General features: G+C 40.8%; 1 protein-coding gene across 1 annotated transcript in view; it reads right to left on the bottom strand.

The window, feature by feature from the left end:
- Nucleotides 1–18,586, bottom strand: part of LOC139470054 (calcitonin gene-related peptide type 1 receptor-like) — a 125,925-nt gene that overhangs the window by 58,568 nt on the left and 48,771 nt on the right. Inside the window, exons 2-3 of the mRNA XM_071252342.1 lie at nucleotides 8,723–8,820; nucleotides 2,552–2,643 (exon numbers count right to left, since the gene is read on the bottom strand). Of these exons, the coding sequence (XP_071108443.1) occupies nucleotides 2,552–2,643; nucleotides 8,723–8,820 (190 nt within the window). The remainder of the gene's footprint in view (nucleotides 1–2,551; nucleotides 2,644–8,722; nucleotides 8,821–18,586) is intronic.

Genomic DNA, 18,586 nt, shown 5'->3' with positions numbered 1-18,586 from the left:
TATCTTGAAGTACTGATAAATGTTAATACACTGTAAAAATTAGCGTACAAAAAACTCCCTTTTACTGTATTATGTTGACGGTATGTTACCGTAAACCCCGTGTACCGTCACTACCACAACTTTTACGGCATATTGATTTCCAGCATAAATCTTTCCAGTGAAACAAATTAATTGTCTCGTATGTATTGTTAACTTGTGGTCGGGTAAAACAGACTACTGTGGGATATCATCCGGGCAGTATCCTAACTTGGAACAAATAGAAACAGGGATTTATTAACTACGTGTTTGCCAATATACTTTGGTTGTGTTACTTGTGGCTATTTGTGGTGACACGTGGTCATGTGCACAGCGTACAGGTCACAAATCAGGTACAGTTGAGCAACGTCGGTCGCGGAGAGTCCTTGGATGTGTGGCCGCGTTTGGGCAACATGGCTCGTGCCTCTGTACACTCAGCAGTGAATGGGTACCCGGTAGGATGAGATGGCAATGAAGTTGTTAACCTCCTAACCTCCTAGCGCCTAATAGGCAGCTAGGGTTGTATACAGGGAGATGAGAATGATTCTTGAGTGTACACTGATCCAGTGACCGGGGAAATAATAGTGCTTTGAGCAAGTGGTATGGAAATATGCGCAATATACATACTTAGCCTTTTAATATTATTATTTACAGATTAAAATATAAAATGCAGCAAAGAGGGTTTGGGTGATCCTGGCACAGTCAGGCTGGCTAGTGTCATCATCAGCTCAGGGCTCTTGTCCCTCTACACGCAGCCTAGACAAAGAATGGGAATTCTCCCATGATGCGCTGCCCAGTCAAACCCATCCTAGAACTTTTCCGAGTATGTAAAGACTCCCCAAAACCGCAGCCTTCTGCATTACCGCAATTGTCAGAAAAGCTGTATTCCTGGTAGCAAACCCGGGCACTCTCCCAATGTCAGTCAACAGATTGGAAAGTATCAAACCTAAGGCACTACGAACAATAGGGAGACGGACAACTTGGTACTTGGGATGCAAGCGTGACATTTCGAAAGCGAGGTCTGCATATTTGCCATGTTTTTCCTCAATCGTGTCAATCACAGTGTCAAAAGGGACACAAATATCAATAATATAAATGATTTCATAGGATTTATCAAAAAGGACAAGATAAGGCCTTGATACGTCTGAGGCTGTATGCGGGTCCGTTCCAAAGAATGTTTTATTTATCATTTTCCATGACGCCCTCTACATATTCTGGGTCGTACCATGGATGGACCTGTGTATCAAAACCACAACCATAGCGGTAATAAAATGATCGAGCCACTCCATTATGTCGCTTAAGATATTGTATTTGTTGCAAAGCTGGGCATCCAGTGACAATGTGTTGGACAGTCTCATTAAATTCGTTACATAATCTACATTTCATGTTAACATTTTGATGCAAAATCACACATTGGCGGTTTCGAGTGGGAAGTGACTGGTCCTGAGCAGCAAACCGAAAGCCTTCTGTTTCACTTTTCAGGCCAGCCAACCTCAGGACTCTGCAGGGATGCTGATCTTCTCAACAAACTGCACATAAACTCGTGGGCCGATTTGATATGGCACTTCGTATGGTTGACACTAATTTCTGTACCGTCCAGCAGTACAGAACCATCAACAAAATAAACATTGACATTAGATTATGTACCACATCCTTGGCTCGTTTACGAAAACTGTGGAATGCCTTGTTTTCTATATTATTATTATTATTATTATTATTATTATTATTAATTGGTATATTGATGTGTCTTATTGTACTAGGCGTGCACTCAGTGGTAGATTTAAAATAGTCAATTTCAAGGTTGTTCTGATGTTTCATTATTTCGTCTGCATCTTCGCCACCGACAGATCATTACGCCTTGTTTCTCATTACACATTCAATAAACACATACGGAACATGTCTTTCTCGTGTTGCTATGTGCTGTTACTGGTCTTTTGGGAAGTTTCCAACCTTCAAATCAAACAAATTTTGATCGCAGTTTCATCACTTTAACGTGTTTTTTTCAGAGCATGTTCATTCATGGGCCCTGTAGGTTGTACATTTAATTGTTCTGAGATTTCCCATATTCCGATGAATGTTGTGTGTTGTCACAAAAAGGTCTAAATAAAAACACTTGTTTTGTGAATTCGGGCATCTTATGATGTATAAATTTGAAGACCACTTTATTAGTTTCGTACGGTTAACACGTGGTATCTCTCGTACCTACGGTAAAAGTCCTTGGCAGCTGGTTACCGTACATAAAACGTTTAGATCGTAGATACCGTAGTCATTGTGTGAACATTTTCATGTACGGTACTGCAACTGGCAACTATCTGTGAGGACTTTGACCTTAAGAAATACGGGATTATTTTAGAGCGTAGTTGACTCGTGAAGTGTAATCCTAATTACTTGTTACATTGTGTTCACATGTCTTGAAAACCGATAATGCAAATATACATTCGGCGATAACAGTCTGTCAACCTTAACACAGTTTACTCAAAGCAGACCACTAATAGCTAAAAAATACATGTATTTTTTACACTGTAAGACAACTTACCTATACAGCACAAACACCACACACGCCGGCAGTAGAAGGGCAAGACTCAGGATATTGCAGGATACCCCTACATAGTACAAAGTCTTGAATCCCTGCAATCAAATGACAAGACATAAATAGACCGTTACTGCGAGGTAATTCCTCCAAGTAATGGTCCACTCTAACATAAAAGGAAACACTCAGTTGATAGGTGAGGTGAAATTGGGTTTAACGTCGCGTTCAATATTATTGCACTTATATAGCGACGTGCATACACATGTAAGTGTGGATACTTGTACTTGTCCGGACTGATGCCGATTTTATAGTGCTAGCACACTGAGATACCATGCCGCAGTTTAACATGAATACCCCACTCAGACACTGTATACTGACCCCGAGCCGACCAGTCCTTGTTTTAGCCCCTTAATGCCGAGCCACCAGGCAGGGTAACAAGTACCACCTGTTAACGTCTTTTGGTATCACGCGGCCGGGGATCGAATCCGCAACCTTCCGCTCTCCGGACAGACGCTCCCTCCACAAGACCATGGAGGCGGTCGAAACAGTACAGAAACAGCAAAAATGTGATGTTCGAGAACAATGTCTGTTACTGTCGGGTAAGGGTGAGTACAGATTCGCCAATGCTGACAACAAATGTCTGAACTTTAACATGGACTAGTTATTCAGTTGTTTGGATATGTCTTTGAATGATAAAACACGACTGTACTATAACATAGATTTAACATATTCAAACTGTTTTGAAGCATTACATAGAAAGACGGTGCAAAAAGAAGATATATAGATCCTCACTCGATCCCCTTCTCGTATTTATGTGCCATTCGTCCCCGACACCCGAAATGGGTTATTACGAAATAGGAATAATGCTGGATTATAAGTCGTATGTTTCGAAAAGGACATTACATGTACGGCTTGGCATTTGTCACATCTGAAAGTGTGTATTACGAGCACGGGTGTGGTGTTGACACAGAAAGACTCATAAAAAGTATAAATCTGCCATTGGAAAACACGACGACCGGATGCTTGCACTACTGTATAACTGTCTTCATTCTGCAGGAACGCCAGACACAGTCATTACATGAAGCATAGGGCTTGATTTAAGGAACTTGTTTTGATTTGCGCCAGGTCCATGTTGACATGAAAACCTTGTTGCACAAGACAAAGCCATATTGTACCCTGGTCCCATAAATGTACCTAAATATATAAAATCGCAGACCTCTGACGACTTTAATACTGTAAGTACTTCAGCTACAGTATTTATGTGACAATATCATCAATAGCAACCATCATATAATACAGAATGATCATCATTAGTTTGATAATCTAAATTTCATAATGTGATACGGCTGTCAACTTCAGTGATAGACGAAGCTACAGTGCAGTAAATAATCCAGAAGTACCCATAGTTTGATGACGTCAGACCCAAGAAAGCATGACAAATTATTTAGGTAGTATGGTAATAAAAGCTTAGAGGTATTGAGTGTCTTCTAAGATAGAGGTTGTGTGGACACAAATTTGAACATTTGATATCCATCTGGTGTATGTTGACATTGCTATTAGGTTGTATTTTTCAATGATAGTTTGCACTGGTGCATGTTAGATATAGCTATATCGAGCCTTGAATGATATGTATGCATACATATACACGCGCAAATGCGTATGCGTATCAGTGTACGATGTTTATTTATTTCTCTAGCAATTTGTCTTCATTACTTTTGCATATTGTGTATAGCATGGATATTTCATAGTGTGGTATGTCTCCAGATTCTAAAATGTTGAAATTTAAGTAAACCACAGCTCTTATGAGCAGAGCTGTCTTTTCTTTCGATTACGATGCCAACCAACCGACGTTTGGTCTACAAACTCAGAAAGTCCTGAGTCATTAGTTCTATTTTCACAAAGGCAACATTGAAATTGTCTATAAACACAGTAAAGCGAAGTAGAAGTATTATCAAGTGACACAGCACACTTTCGCTTGTAACTATATTCCTTCATCCATAACTGATTGTTATTAATAGAATGTGAAGCAAGGTCACTACGGTCAAATCATTACAGTGCGGGGCAGTGATTACATAGCGTGTATTGGATTAGAGAAGGGTTTATATGTGGTATTTTCATGGTAATGGTCAATAGCATAAATTCAAAGTGATGTCTTGAATTAAGATCCAAAGATGTTTTCAAGGTACATGTATATACGCACACTCAAACAGCGGATCCTTCAGCTCGTTTCGATTAACGCTGTAGTAAACTAAAAATACCAAACAACGGCTGTTATATCGACTAATTTCTTTTATCCACACAACAAGAGGCGTTAATTCGAACTGAAATGTTCAAATACTAATCAAGCTGATCCCCCCCCCCCCCCCCCCCCCCCCCCCACCCACCCCACCCCCTTTATCTGATGTCGTGGCGGTCATAGCGGCTGAATTGATTATGACACCATAGTTCTATTCTACTTAATCATATGCTTTTTCTTCAAAGTAGTCACGCAAACATTTGGCAATGATCGTATTACGATCTAAGTGTAAACATACACTTCGCATCAATCATGTACAGATTACACAGAAGTCACGCACGCATTATAGTGTTGAACTATAATGCGTGGGCTTTAGCACGTGACAATGCCGACGGCATGTTTAATGTTTAATGTTTCGAAATGTTTAATTAAATGTTAGCTATAGAATATCAGAGCTAAAGCCATAGTAGGTAGAAAACAGACTAAAGTAATGCATTCAATACCACAACGTTAGCCTTTCAAAGTGAGCGAGAATTTCACATTGTGTCATATGCTGAAAGATATAAATATAAATAACACTTTCATCGACAAGACAACACACGTACACTTGACGAACAGAAACAACTGACTGTATAGAGTTGCGTATAATTCCAAATTATTCCCGATTATGATCAGTGTTTTATCGACAACATATACCAGTAAACGTCCAAGACCTGCGATACTTTGGGCTTTCAACCCTCTTTCATGCTGTAACTGCAATACTGTTTAAAGTTGAGTTGAACACATAGAATCATATGTCACTCTGTTAATAGTATGACATATAACTTCATTACATTGTATATCAAGAGCATGTATATGAAATGCATGGATTACAATTAGTGACTCCTTTACCACTAGGTTCAGACAGTATCCAAGTATCCCTTGTATCTGGCTTCAAAGCATCATAATCATGTATTATCACTTAACAGACAACATTGCAATCGGCAATAAACACTTGGGCATTTCTCTTCAACAAACTATATACCTTATTGTCACTAAAATGTAGTCAAAAGCTCCGTAGTCCACCTTCTTCCAAATTATATTATTATATTAACAACGCAAAGTGTTGATGATTTGCAAGGAATAGTCCTCCTGGCAAGTTGATGTTAAATGCGAGTACTTTAGCTTTTCTGGATTGGCACCCAACAGTTTTTAATGTCGACAGAGAAAGCTTTTTGTATCTATTAGCACTGATATAACACTGATATAAATATACTGAACCGCAAAAGAAACGTCACCCCAAGTAACATTACATGAAAAGTTGTCATTTAAATATCTGGTATTTTTGTCATAGTTTCTAAAATTTAACATTACCTATCCCAGAAAATGAAATTTGATGATAAAAACCCCAAAGCAGATGACAATACAACCGATCGCCCAAACGCGGCATCGGCCATTGTAACCCGATACACTTGAGTTCCGTGCAAATTGAAATGGACATGCGTTCCCCCATTTCTTTCTCTATAAAAATCCACCCAGATCGGATAACATTCATTCGTTATTGAAATTGCTACCACATGCCAAGATTGACAAGAAATCAGCGACACCAAGTCCTTGGACGATTGCAATCTGGACAAACCGCCCGGCAAGTAGCAAGTGCACGTGAAGACCATATACAGGCTCCAGCAACGGTGCCATAACACCAATACTACAGATGACCGATCACGTAGTGGAAGACCAAGGGTCAACTCCCGACGACAGCATCGTTAGATTGTGCGACAGCATCTTCAAAATCGCTTTGTTACTACTGCGAAAACTGAGGACACACCAGCGACACATAAGTACGGAAAGCGTGCGTCGACGATTGACGAGCAGACACCTCCACTGTCACAGGCCACACCGAGGAACCATTCTAACACCACGTCATCGCCGGGACCGTCTTCAGTGGACAACACAGCACCAGCATTGGCGCCATCAGCAGTGGAGAAGAGTCCTATTCTAAGAAGAGAGCCGTTACTGTATCTCAACAGCAGATGGCAGAGATAGAGTCTGGTGACGCCGTGGGAACGTTATTCGGATTTTTGTGTTGTTGAGAGAGACTCGTGGGGTGGTCCGAGCATCATGATGTGAGGTGGAATTGGTCTTGCACAGAGGGTCGGCCCTGTGGTCTTCCAGAACATCGGTCCAGAGAGAGGCAATGGTCGGTCCAGGGAGAGGCAATGGTGTCACAGCAGTTCGTTACATTGATCAAGTCTTGAGGCCACACGCCATGCCTAATTTGGCACGTCGCCGCAACCACGAGTTTCAGCGTGCCCACACAGTGCGAGAGCAACAAGAGACTTCCTCCAGCAGAATGGCATCAGAACCATGCAGTGGCCTGCCCTCAGACCCGATTTAAATCCCATTGAGCACCTGTGGGACGAGATTCAAAGACGACTGAATGACGTCCGACCAAGGCCGACAACTGCAGCTGAAATGTGTCAGGCGTTCCTCAGAGTGTGGGCTCAAGTGCCTATGGCCTTCATCAACCGTCTCATCCTTTCTATGTATCGACGTTGCACGGCAATCATCAATGCACATGGCGGACAACCGCGATACAGATGCCATTTTCTCAGCGACTAGTGATGTGTTTCACTTAAAGAACATTTGACACTTTAATGTCAACCTTGATAATCAGTTTCGCTAAGTTTCATCTTTTTAATATGTCTCAAAGTATGTTTACCGTGTTTGGACAAATAAGGTTTCTCATATATTTATCCATGGTGACGTTTCATTTGCGGTTCAGTATATATGTGTTTGTATATCTAGACCTAAAGGGCACGTACTTAATGAGCACATGTGTGGAATACGAGCCAACACTATTCCGGATTACAGAAGAGAGACAGGCATGTTTCAAGACATTTGACAGTAACAAAATTCTGGACATTCGTGAGTTCACTTACATTAACTGTAAGTCCTGTTACTTCATGTACTTATTGCTGCTGCTACTACATCAATATCTGTTCCATTGTATTGCTTTGATTTGATTATAAACTAAAACTTTGTATTTGATTATAATTTGTTGATTATTTCTAGTCATCACTGATGTCACAATTTAGTTCTTTACGTGCAGGTTTCTGGATTAACCTTTTCGTTTCAAATCATCCGGTGACAACTGGACCAAATACTAACCACATTTATATCAAATGTTATTGCATTTTAGCAAACATATGGCTGAGAAATGACTATAAATATGTCCGTCACTATGGCAGCCGTGGCGGTGATGTTGAAAACCGTACTGAAAGCTCTTAACCAGAGCATTTTCATCGTATCCTTAGGCTAACTGGATGAAAATATATTCAATCTTCATGTTGAAAAGATATATTCGTAGAGAAACAGATTTGTTACCAAACTAGACTGATACCAATGAACAATATGGAAAATAAACCTAACATATGCTTCAGAAAAGCAGTCTATGGTCTATATACTGTATTACACCAAACAAGCAAGTCACACACATAGAAATGGAATAGTAAAAAACAAATATTTCTGGTAATTATAATATAGTTATGTATAAACATAAATTGTATACAGACGTAGATACAAATTATTTCGGGGTCTCTTTGCCTTGACCCTGTGCCGTCCATGAAGGCAAGTCTGTGGCACTGTTCGGAAATTGTTTGTTTTTTTAAAATGAAGGAACACGATTGTGCGACCAAATAAATCAGAACATCCCCGATACAAATCATACAAAAACTCCGTGAAAACAGTACGCTTGATTTGTGGCACAAGCCATTCGATATGTGAACAGTACTTTTCTCTAATGGTCTGTGCTGCAAAATAACCTTGGTGATTCACCAAATGTCAATGTGATGCTCATTTCTTTGGTGTTTGTTTCTTTGATATTTATAAAAAAAGGTCTATGAGTTCACTCTTCCCTGTTATTTGTCGAAGTTCCGACAAGAAGTGGAGACAACTCTTACCTGTAAATGCACACACGTGGTGTAGTCGGTCCACTCCTGGTTGGTTACGTTCTCTCGCCACCAGGTACCATTCACCGTGCAATGCTTTGATGCAATGGCTGTAACAAACACACACAGACCATGACATTTAAAAGTTGAACTTGCCTACAAGCATATGGCATATCCGAAATGGTGCTTTCATATCTGAGAATGTGCATATTCGGTTTACAATACACCTACCTAACTTTATAGCGGCACTTGTGATACCTGTGTTATCACATAACCTGTTCCGTGTCCACATTGATTACCCCTTTACCTGGTTTGTACCACTCAAGTTTTCCTCTCCTATTTGATCACGTCAGTGACTCATTTCATAACTTGAGACAAAGAATTTCAGGTCGTGTCAGTTTCCTAAAACTGGGGACACACAAAGTACAGGATATGATCGACATTTATCGTGATCAAGAGAGGCACAGGTAAGCTGATACTTCAGCAAGTCATGATAATCATATCTACGCAATAACGTGTGCACTAAAACAGGTTTTCTTGCAAACTACCCAAGGTCCCTATCTGTCGTGTATCATAATACCCTTTAATATCATTGAAGCATGATACGATGATATACATAAAGATTGCTATAAATATGCAATGTCTTCTCGTTACATATGCAGGCACTTATTCAACTGACATAAACTTTGTCTCTGGTATATCCGCATGGAATATGTGTTATGTCTACAAGGCATCCAATCTAGATACTTGTCCAAAGAAAATATATACTTATATATACTTACTTTATTGTGTCGACAGTGTATATTTATGAGTAAATGGAGGACATGGGCGGAAATCAAATAATCAGTTTGAGCAATTTTCCGTATACGGTGAAGATAAGTGTAGCGTACAGACGACATCTACATGTGTGGTTTGTCCCAAGACTTAAAATATAAACAGAGACTTAGGAGCTGCGAAAGGCTGAAACTTAAGATTAGCACTAGAGTGTACACTGAACCACAAAAGAAACGTCACCCATGTAACTTAGCATGAAATAAATATCTGGGAATTTTTGTCAAAGTTTCTAAAATTTAACATTACCTTACCCGAAAAATGAAATTTGATGATAAAAAAACAAAGCAGATAACAATAAAACCGATCGCCCGAACGCATCACGGCAACGGCCATGGTAACCCGATACACGTGAGTACCATGCAAATTGAAATGGACATGCGTTCCCCCATTTCTTTCTCTGTAAAAATCCACCCAGATCGGATGACATTCATTCGTTATTGAATTGCTACCACATGCCAAGATTGACAAGAAATCAGCGACATCAAGTCCTTGGACGATTGCAAGCTGGACAAACCGCCCGGCAAGTAGCCAATGCATTTCAAGTCCACGTAAGGACCATATACAGGCTCCAGCAATGGTACCAGACCACCAACACTACAGATGACCGGGGACCATGGGGACACACCAGCGACACATTAGTGCGGAGACCGTGCGTCGACGATTGACGAGCAGACACCTCCACTGTCACAGGCCACACCGAGGACTCATTCTGACACCATCACCGGGGCCGTCTTCAGTGGACAACACACACCAGCATTGGCGCCATCAGCAGTGGAGAAGAGTCCTCTTCTCAGACGAGAGCCGTTACTGTATCTCAATAGCTGATGGCAGAGATAGAGTCTGGTGACGCCGTGGGAACGTTATTCGGATTTTTGTGTTGTTGAGAGAGACTCGTGGGGTGGTCCGAGCATCATGATGTGAGGTGGAATTGGTCTTGCACAAAGGGTCGGCCCTGTGGTCTTCCAGAAAATCGGCCCAGAGAGAGGCAATGGTGTCGCAGCAGCTCGTTACATTGATCAAGTCTTGAGACCACACGCCATGCCTAATTTGGCACGTCGCCGCAACCACAAGTTTCAGTATGATAACGCCCGTGCCACACAGTGCGAGAGCAACAAGAGACTTCCTCCAGCAGAATGGCATCAGAACCATGCAGTGGCCTGCCCTCAGACCCGATTTAAATCCCATTGAGCACCTGTGGGACGAGATTCAAAGACGACTGAATGACGTCCGACCAAGGCCGACAACTGCAGCTGAAATGTGTCAGGCGTTCCTCAGAGTGTGGGCTCAAGTGCCTATGGCCTTCATCAACCGCCTCATCCATTCCATGTATCGACGTTGCACGGCAATCATCAATGCACATGGCGGACACAGGAGATACTGACTTGTGATGCCATTTTCTCAGCGACTATTGTTGTGTTTCACTTGAAGAAGATTTGACACTTTAATGTCAACCTTGATGATCAGTTTTGCCAAATTTGATCTTTTTAACATGTTTCAAAGTATGTTTACAGTGTTTGGACAAATAAGGTATCTCACACATCTATCCATGGTGACGTTTCGTTTGCGGTTCAGTATATTACGATACACACATTTTCCAAAACATTTTGATATTCTTTACACATTAACCGTTACAAAGGAAATCTCATATATTCGCAATTTTTTAGGCATAATACATACGGATAAGAGAAAAGAATGTGAACACATAAATTTGCACCGTCTGGACATGCTCCGTAGTAGGTGAAATACAGTGTCATTCATCTTGGAGATGCAAGAACAGTTCATCCCGATTTTGAGGCTGTCGCACACGCTCTACGACTTGACGACCAAGAATATCCCACATACGCTCAATAGGGCTCAGGTTGAAATATTTGTCAGGACAGGGTGGCAGTTGGATTCGTGGAGCCTGCAGCATACCCATAGAGAGATGAACAGTGAGGTCCCGTATGTCGCGATCGTCCCGAAGGGTTCACGATCACGTGTCATTATAACGTCCCATGTTTGCCTATTGAGCTTCCACGGACGTGACATCACACTGGCTGACTTCTGACAGTCTGCTGCAGCCTATCGTATAGATTTGTCAGACCAAATGCTTTAAATTCACCGCCCTTTCTGTGTTAAATTCATGCATTGTCTTGTTGTGTTTGCATAACGAAGACACGCTGCGTGCTTTCATGTTTTCCATCCGTGTATATATCATACGTATTGCCATAAGTCAGCCGCAGTTGCTGTTACTTGAAAACACATATTTGCCAGCGTTAAATTGCGTGATCACAGATAATGGTCAGAGCGCACATGAATATGAGTTTCAGCACCGGCCTTCCAAATCTCGTACATGCCATAGTCAAGCGCATGAAAGTATTTTCTTACCACCCTTTTCATGTTGGAAACTTTTTCAGCATAAGGCAGATGCCATATTTGTAAATTACAACATTAGAGACAGTGTTACTGTTTTAGATGCAGAACAGAGCTGCTGGTAGAGAACTCCTTGGTTTTCAGTCTCCGGTGCACGTGCTTGAACAAACCAAAGGAACCTCTCTCCTTTCTTGTTTCAAGATAAGAAACATAAGTATTTTATTCTTATTTCATGTCTTATTATTGTCAAGAAAATTTCAATTTGAAACATTGTAACGCGCAGTTTAATTTGAGACACTCTGCATGCAGTGTCTAAATGTCTGCCATTAATATGTTATTTACCGATTAGTACTGATCCATTAATGTAGGAAACCAATATTCCTTTACTCTATCTCGCTCCACGATTTTATGACCATTCTGTGTCTATTGTGATCATTCTATTTAACTTGCCAGATATATGCAATCACGTTTTCGTTCAGTCGCGCAGCGTACATGAAACATAGTCGCAAAACGGTTCCCGGACACATCTCTACCAAGCAATGTGTATTGTTTATCAAATACGCTTGTACGTTATTCAGTATTTAGGAAAGTCCGCCGATCACATGTCATTCACCACACGAGTTAACTGTATTTATATTTAACTCACATATATATCATGTTTAATAAGCGTTTGAATATTCTAAAAATGCGGTTCCTCTTTAGATGTATACGGTATCACACAGCTTAGACGCGGATTTCATTAGCGTATTCAATTAAATATACATATTGTTATATTTCTTAGTTCACGAAACCGAGCACAGTCACAATCCACATTCACTAATTATTTCTTTACTGTAGTCACTCCGTTATACACATTGACTTTATCCGTATTATGTGGATGCGAATGTCGTCAACAGCATCATTGTCTCAGTATTGCATCACTACAGTTATCATTTGATTGTCAACAAGTCAGTATGGTATCTAACGGCGACAAAGCCTAAATGCTATATTCACTGCATACTTAAATTATATCAAAAGAACAATATCCTATGTCAATGTGCAACCATTTGTTACACTAAGCTACCTCTTTTACCTTTTCCCTTGTAAATCCCTATGTGTAATGAAACACCCTACTATTACTCGCCGTATTTGCCGAAATGGTTACGGTTACGGGAAAGTTATAACAGGTATGTTTACAGTATTTACCGAAGTCAAATGTCAGATTCCTCATCGAATCACTGCGCAGTATTCATTCATTTTTATTGCTCAATTTATTTGAAAACAATGATAAAAAATATGTACCTTACCCAAAAGGCACGACATACCTCCCATAGAATTGTAAGGGGTACCCTTAACGTACATGTACTATGAAGGTGTGCTCATTACTTCATGTATTTGTGAAATAATGATATTTATCATTACCGTAGTTATATATATCAAAGTACAGATGCGAATAGCATTCATCGGACATACGCTACGTAATTGTTATCTTTAATCCACTTCTTATCAAACAGTAGTTATACACCGTATCATATGTATCCGATATTACGTCGGGGAAGTACTCAAATATATTGGTTTGATTCCCAGACTTTGATTGAAACTGTATTATTACCATTATCATTATTATTGTCTGCCAGTATTATGTATGAATAAAGGTGTTTTGAATGCTATACTTTGTGTTTATTGATGAAACTTGCTTGAATAAACCCAACTTGGCAAGTTAGATTCGCATTAGCTTTAAACTTCATGTTCAATTCTCAATTCCCGATTACTCAAAGTACTCAGTATTGTTATACGAATGTAATTGGCTGATGTTTTGGTAACACCTTTTATGGAGGAGAACAATAACTCCATGTAACCATACAGAAGAAATTTATGCAAACATCAAACACTGTATTAAATTTACAAAAAGTCAGAATTGGACTTAATACATCATGAGCATATTCAAACATTTCAGCTATATGTTTGCCTCGCACCAGCCGATTTACCACATCATAAAGAATCAATAGAGTAAATAACTTCCCCTTGGAGAATGGGACAGTCAAGAATAGACTCCGGAAGCTGATCTGTGTTCGTTTTTATACCTCCTTCTTTGGTGTCAGTATCAGATTTAGTATTAAGCTGTGAAAGCACTTGAACCATGGTGTTTGATAAACGCTTCAACGAAGACCAGAACAGTTTGCCCTTATGTATATTATTAACCATTGCGCTTTCAATGTCTCCTTGATATTGTCTCTTTTTTCACGAATAACCCTTGTATAATGATTTCTTCACTTTACATAATTATTTAAGGATGACTGATCTTTTACAAGGGCTGTTCCAGCATTTCCAAAGGGGAGGGATCCAAAATATCAAAATCCTCTCTCAGATAATAATACAACATACTACCTTTGGTTTTCAAAGGCGGGGGCGGGGATGAGATGGGAAGAGGGTGGGACGAGAGTCCGTATCCCCGCACCCCCCCCCCCCCCCCCCTCGAATTTTGTTCACAAACCTGTGTCATGATATGGCATGTAGCTATATGCCATCAAGTTGATATTCCCGTGAATGACTCAATATATCATGTGTCGTTGGTAGCAGAACTGTCACGTTCTTCCACGATGTTTAGACATCCGATATGGCAACAATATCAAGTGTCATAGTGTTTTGCGTCAGTTTAATTTCTTCTAAACTTGACTGTGACCAAACCATTCTTATGTTTTAATTTTCGCGTGTCTGATTTCACGAATCTCTCTTGACAGATTATTTTTCTCCTTTTTTTGTCAACCCCATTTTTATCAAGGTTTGGGGCCCGTTTGTAGTTCCAAATCACCAGACAGCAACAAACATTTTGAATCACAAGTGCTGTGGCACTCAACTGCACCACAGTGTATGGAAGCCGATATAGCCGATAGCCTACGTCGGTGGCGATCATTTCGTCAATACTGTATACTGTCCAACATGGCTGATGGTTGAGAAAACCGACCATTTATCGGTGGATCCCTCGAGCAAGCTGCCTACTCACTTAAGGAATGTAATTTGCACAGAGGAAGTTAGGGTAAAGCTGTCTTATATGTCACACAGGTCGACTTTACACTTCAAACTCAAACTGTTACACCAAAATCGGGCATGTTTCGACCTCATCTTGCTCCTTCATAATTTGATGAAATACACCCACAGGATAAGATCCCCTATATAATACTTTCTTTCGCGTCGGCCAAACTGTATCACGTGCAAAATATGATATGGCATGTAGCTATATGCCATCAAGTTGATATTCCCGTGAATGACTCAATATATAATTCGACAGGCTCTTATTAAGGATGTTTCATTTGTCATTTTCTGAGTGGATGAACTCTGTCACGCGAGAGCTTAGATAGTTCCCTATTGGAATGATTGAGGCTTCGCTGAGACGTGTCAGTATGACGTCATACTGACACTGAAGTGACGGGAACTAGTCACACATTGGATCGGAATGTGTTGTTTTGTTATTTGGTTCAAACTGCACGGCTTTCGCATGGGGGTGTTCTCGAACACAAAGTGGTGCGGGTGAAATAGCTGGCTTGTTGTGTTAGGAATCTGTGAGTACTTACTACGGACATAGCATGTACCTGACAGAAGTGCTTATCGCTTGAGAACGTTTGGGATATCGGTCACATCAGGTATGCATTCTTTACCTGCGACACTGGTTACCATAACAGAAGAAGGCCATTGACTATCACATGAAAGTTGTTTATTTGTGTTTCATTGTGGTAAAGACAGAGTCGATTGGAGCAAACTCCTCCGGCAAAAATAACTCAGAAGAACTTCCCTTGCCAAATTGTAGCACTGTCTTGTGTGGCACATGTGTGGAACAGGTCAGGTCGTGTCTTTCGTGGAACTATACAGGTATGTTTTGCCATCGCTGACTATGACTTTGGGTTTCGTCGGACGATCTGTCATAAAGTTCCATAAAGGAATTCAAGCCAGGATATCCACATCCAGGTTTTTAATGAACAGGTATTCAAACTTGAATTGTCTGCCATCACGGGCGACTGATAATCGAGTTTTGCTTTGACTTCAAGTGGGAAGATTCAATCTGCCTGACGAGTGTACTGTGTACACTTTAACCCAAGGAATGTCTCAAATTCTGCCATGATCAGGTTGGAATGAACACTGGCTGAGGAAGTGACCCATGTTAGCATGACCAGCTTGTTAACATAATGCACACTCTTTGGGGGTTGTGGAATTTCGCGGTCGATACTAGTTGGTCTGCTTTTTGGCTGATTTGTGACAAACCAGTATGCTGCTGAACAGACGACTTTCACCTGAGACATTAGGGCTTGGTATATTCCTGGTTTCAGTGAAGTGAGTGCAAGATCCGTGCCATATCTTTGTTTAACTATACGTTGCAAATGCTTGTGAATCAGTGAGAACAACAAAAGAATTCAAGCGATGGAGGCATTTCCTTATCCTCTGCTTCTTTTATGACATGATGGGTAACGCCACAATTATGAACCAAGAGGTTGTCTTTTAAGAAGGCATTGAGTATCTGATATGTTCTCAAGTATATCACACCACGTAATAGCACTAATGGTTAAGTACATTTGTAAAACAAAGTATTTCTATTAATCCCAATACGCCCATGCTCTCGGCTTCACATTATTTACATACTGACGGTTGTAAATTGAAATGAAAGCAACTGCATGTAGATGACAGCGTCTGCTTTGATTTCTGCTAAATGTTTAAGTTAGTTATTATAAACCTGTGTGAAGCGTCCTATCCTCGAGTGCCTTTGACTAAAATATTGAAATTGTATTCTTACTTTGTTCATCAACTATGCACCTCAATATTCGATTTGTAGCCAAGTGGTCTATGTAACCGCAAATCGTTGTGCAGAGTTGAGTACCTTAGTCGTGCAAGGATCTGCTGGTCATAGGTTCGAAACCAGATACACTTGTAATGCTTTGCCTGTCAGTACTAAAATATTTTCGGTAAATTGCTCAACGTCAAAACCCTTCGTCACTTCAAGCTCACAGACTTCTCATATTATGGACCACATGACGGCGAAAGGGCAAACAAAAGTGCAAAATCAACCGAATATGGGTCTTCGCGGGATGTTAGTGACAGCTGAAACATTGATGAGGTCTCTATACACTTGGCCTTGTTTATTCCCTTGTGTACCTTTCCTATAGAATATAGGAAACTCAGTGAAGGTTAAAAACTCTGTTAAATGTAGAATAGAAAGGTAGAATAAGAACACATTAAATAGATTAAACTTCTCCATAACCTGAATAAAACCTCACATGTACTATAGGTACCGTACAATATTACATGAAGTCGAAATCAGTAAGGTATCACCACCATGGCTGGTATAGGCAGAGTTGAGTACAAAGAGTCTCAGAGAGGAACCCTACAAGCATTCCTTGATGGGTTCACTAACTCTAAGAATCGAACAAGAGCCCTGACCACACACTGGAGATGTATCATCAAGTCCTGCGGGGAGAAATGTTCCACTGTTGACATCGACATCGCTGAACAACAATCCCTGTCCTGCCACAGACCCGAGCTGATGTTCACCTTGAGGGGCTGTGGACCACTACCAGGGATTCCTTCTCTGCACAGTCGGTGAAGAAGACAAAATCCTGAAGGTGATGAGGTCTACATAGATCGTACGTTTTCCTGCTGTCCTCACCTGAGACACCAGCTGTACACTGTACATGCACCCAGTTGATACATCATGTACCCGCTTATCTTCGCCCTGCTGCCCAACCGACAACATACGCAAGATTCTTCACTTTGCTGAAAACAGAGATACAGCAGACTCTCAATAGACCTTTTCTCACCAACTTCCGTACAGACATACTTTGAAATGGCCAACAGCATCAGCAGATATCAAGGGGTGATTCTTCCACTACACACATGCTATACGGAGGAAGACACAAGACCTTGGCTTAGCTGACCAGAACAAGAAAGATCCCCAGGTGCAGAGCTGGATACGAAAAGCAGCTGGACTTCTTCTTCTTCCTCTTCCTGAGGTGAGAGAAGCCTGGCCGGAGGCGATGGATGCGACACCTGAGGCGGCAAGGTATCACGATTCCAACGATTACTTGGTGACGACATGAGTTGACGACAAGGCCCCTTTCCGACTCCCCCTTTGGAATCATCACCACACAGTAGGACCTAGGACAAACAATAACCTGGAGGGTCTTCCACATCAGCATCCCAACCTGTACAGATTTGTGGACTTGTCTCAGGGTATTGAGAAATCGGAAGTCGCCAAGCTGACACAGATAAACCTCTCCTGTAAATTTACCTAAAAATGTGCGTTTTCTGGTCTGTTCCGCGTTAATGAAAGGTAAACAGGCAACTAAGGCTTGACTAAACCAACCTTGACTAATCCTGGTATAAGCTGTCTGACAAATGGGATGTCTGACAATTGGGAGGTTACCTTTCTATTTATGCCTTGAACAATCGAACGGAACATACTGGCTATCAACTTGAAACAATCCTTTGTACATACACTTTCTTAGGGCAACGTTGTCATCTTATGCTTGAAGGGTGGCATGGCCATTCGATTATAGGACATTACGAACACGTGTTCTTGAGCTTCTTGTTGACAAATTAGTACGATTACGGTATCGATTATGAATTTGAATTTCATCGATGTGAATTTATTTTTTCATTAACTGGACTTCCCTTTAAAGTTTCGAAAATTCCGATTTGATCGTGACAGGCCGGCAAACATTGTTA

The sequence above is a fragment of the Haliotis cracherodii genome, unplaced genomic scaffold, assembly GCF_022045235.1.
Source record: "Haliotis cracherodii isolate W230 unplaced genomic scaffold, xgHalCrac1.p SCAF_20, whole genome shotgun sequence".
Taxonomy (NCBI): domain Eukaryota; kingdom Metazoa; phylum Mollusca; class Gastropoda; order Lepetellida; family Haliotidae; genus Haliotis; species Haliotis cracherodii.
Note: the sequence above shows the minus strand (reverse complement) of the source record. Positions and strands in the feature narration are given on the sequence as shown.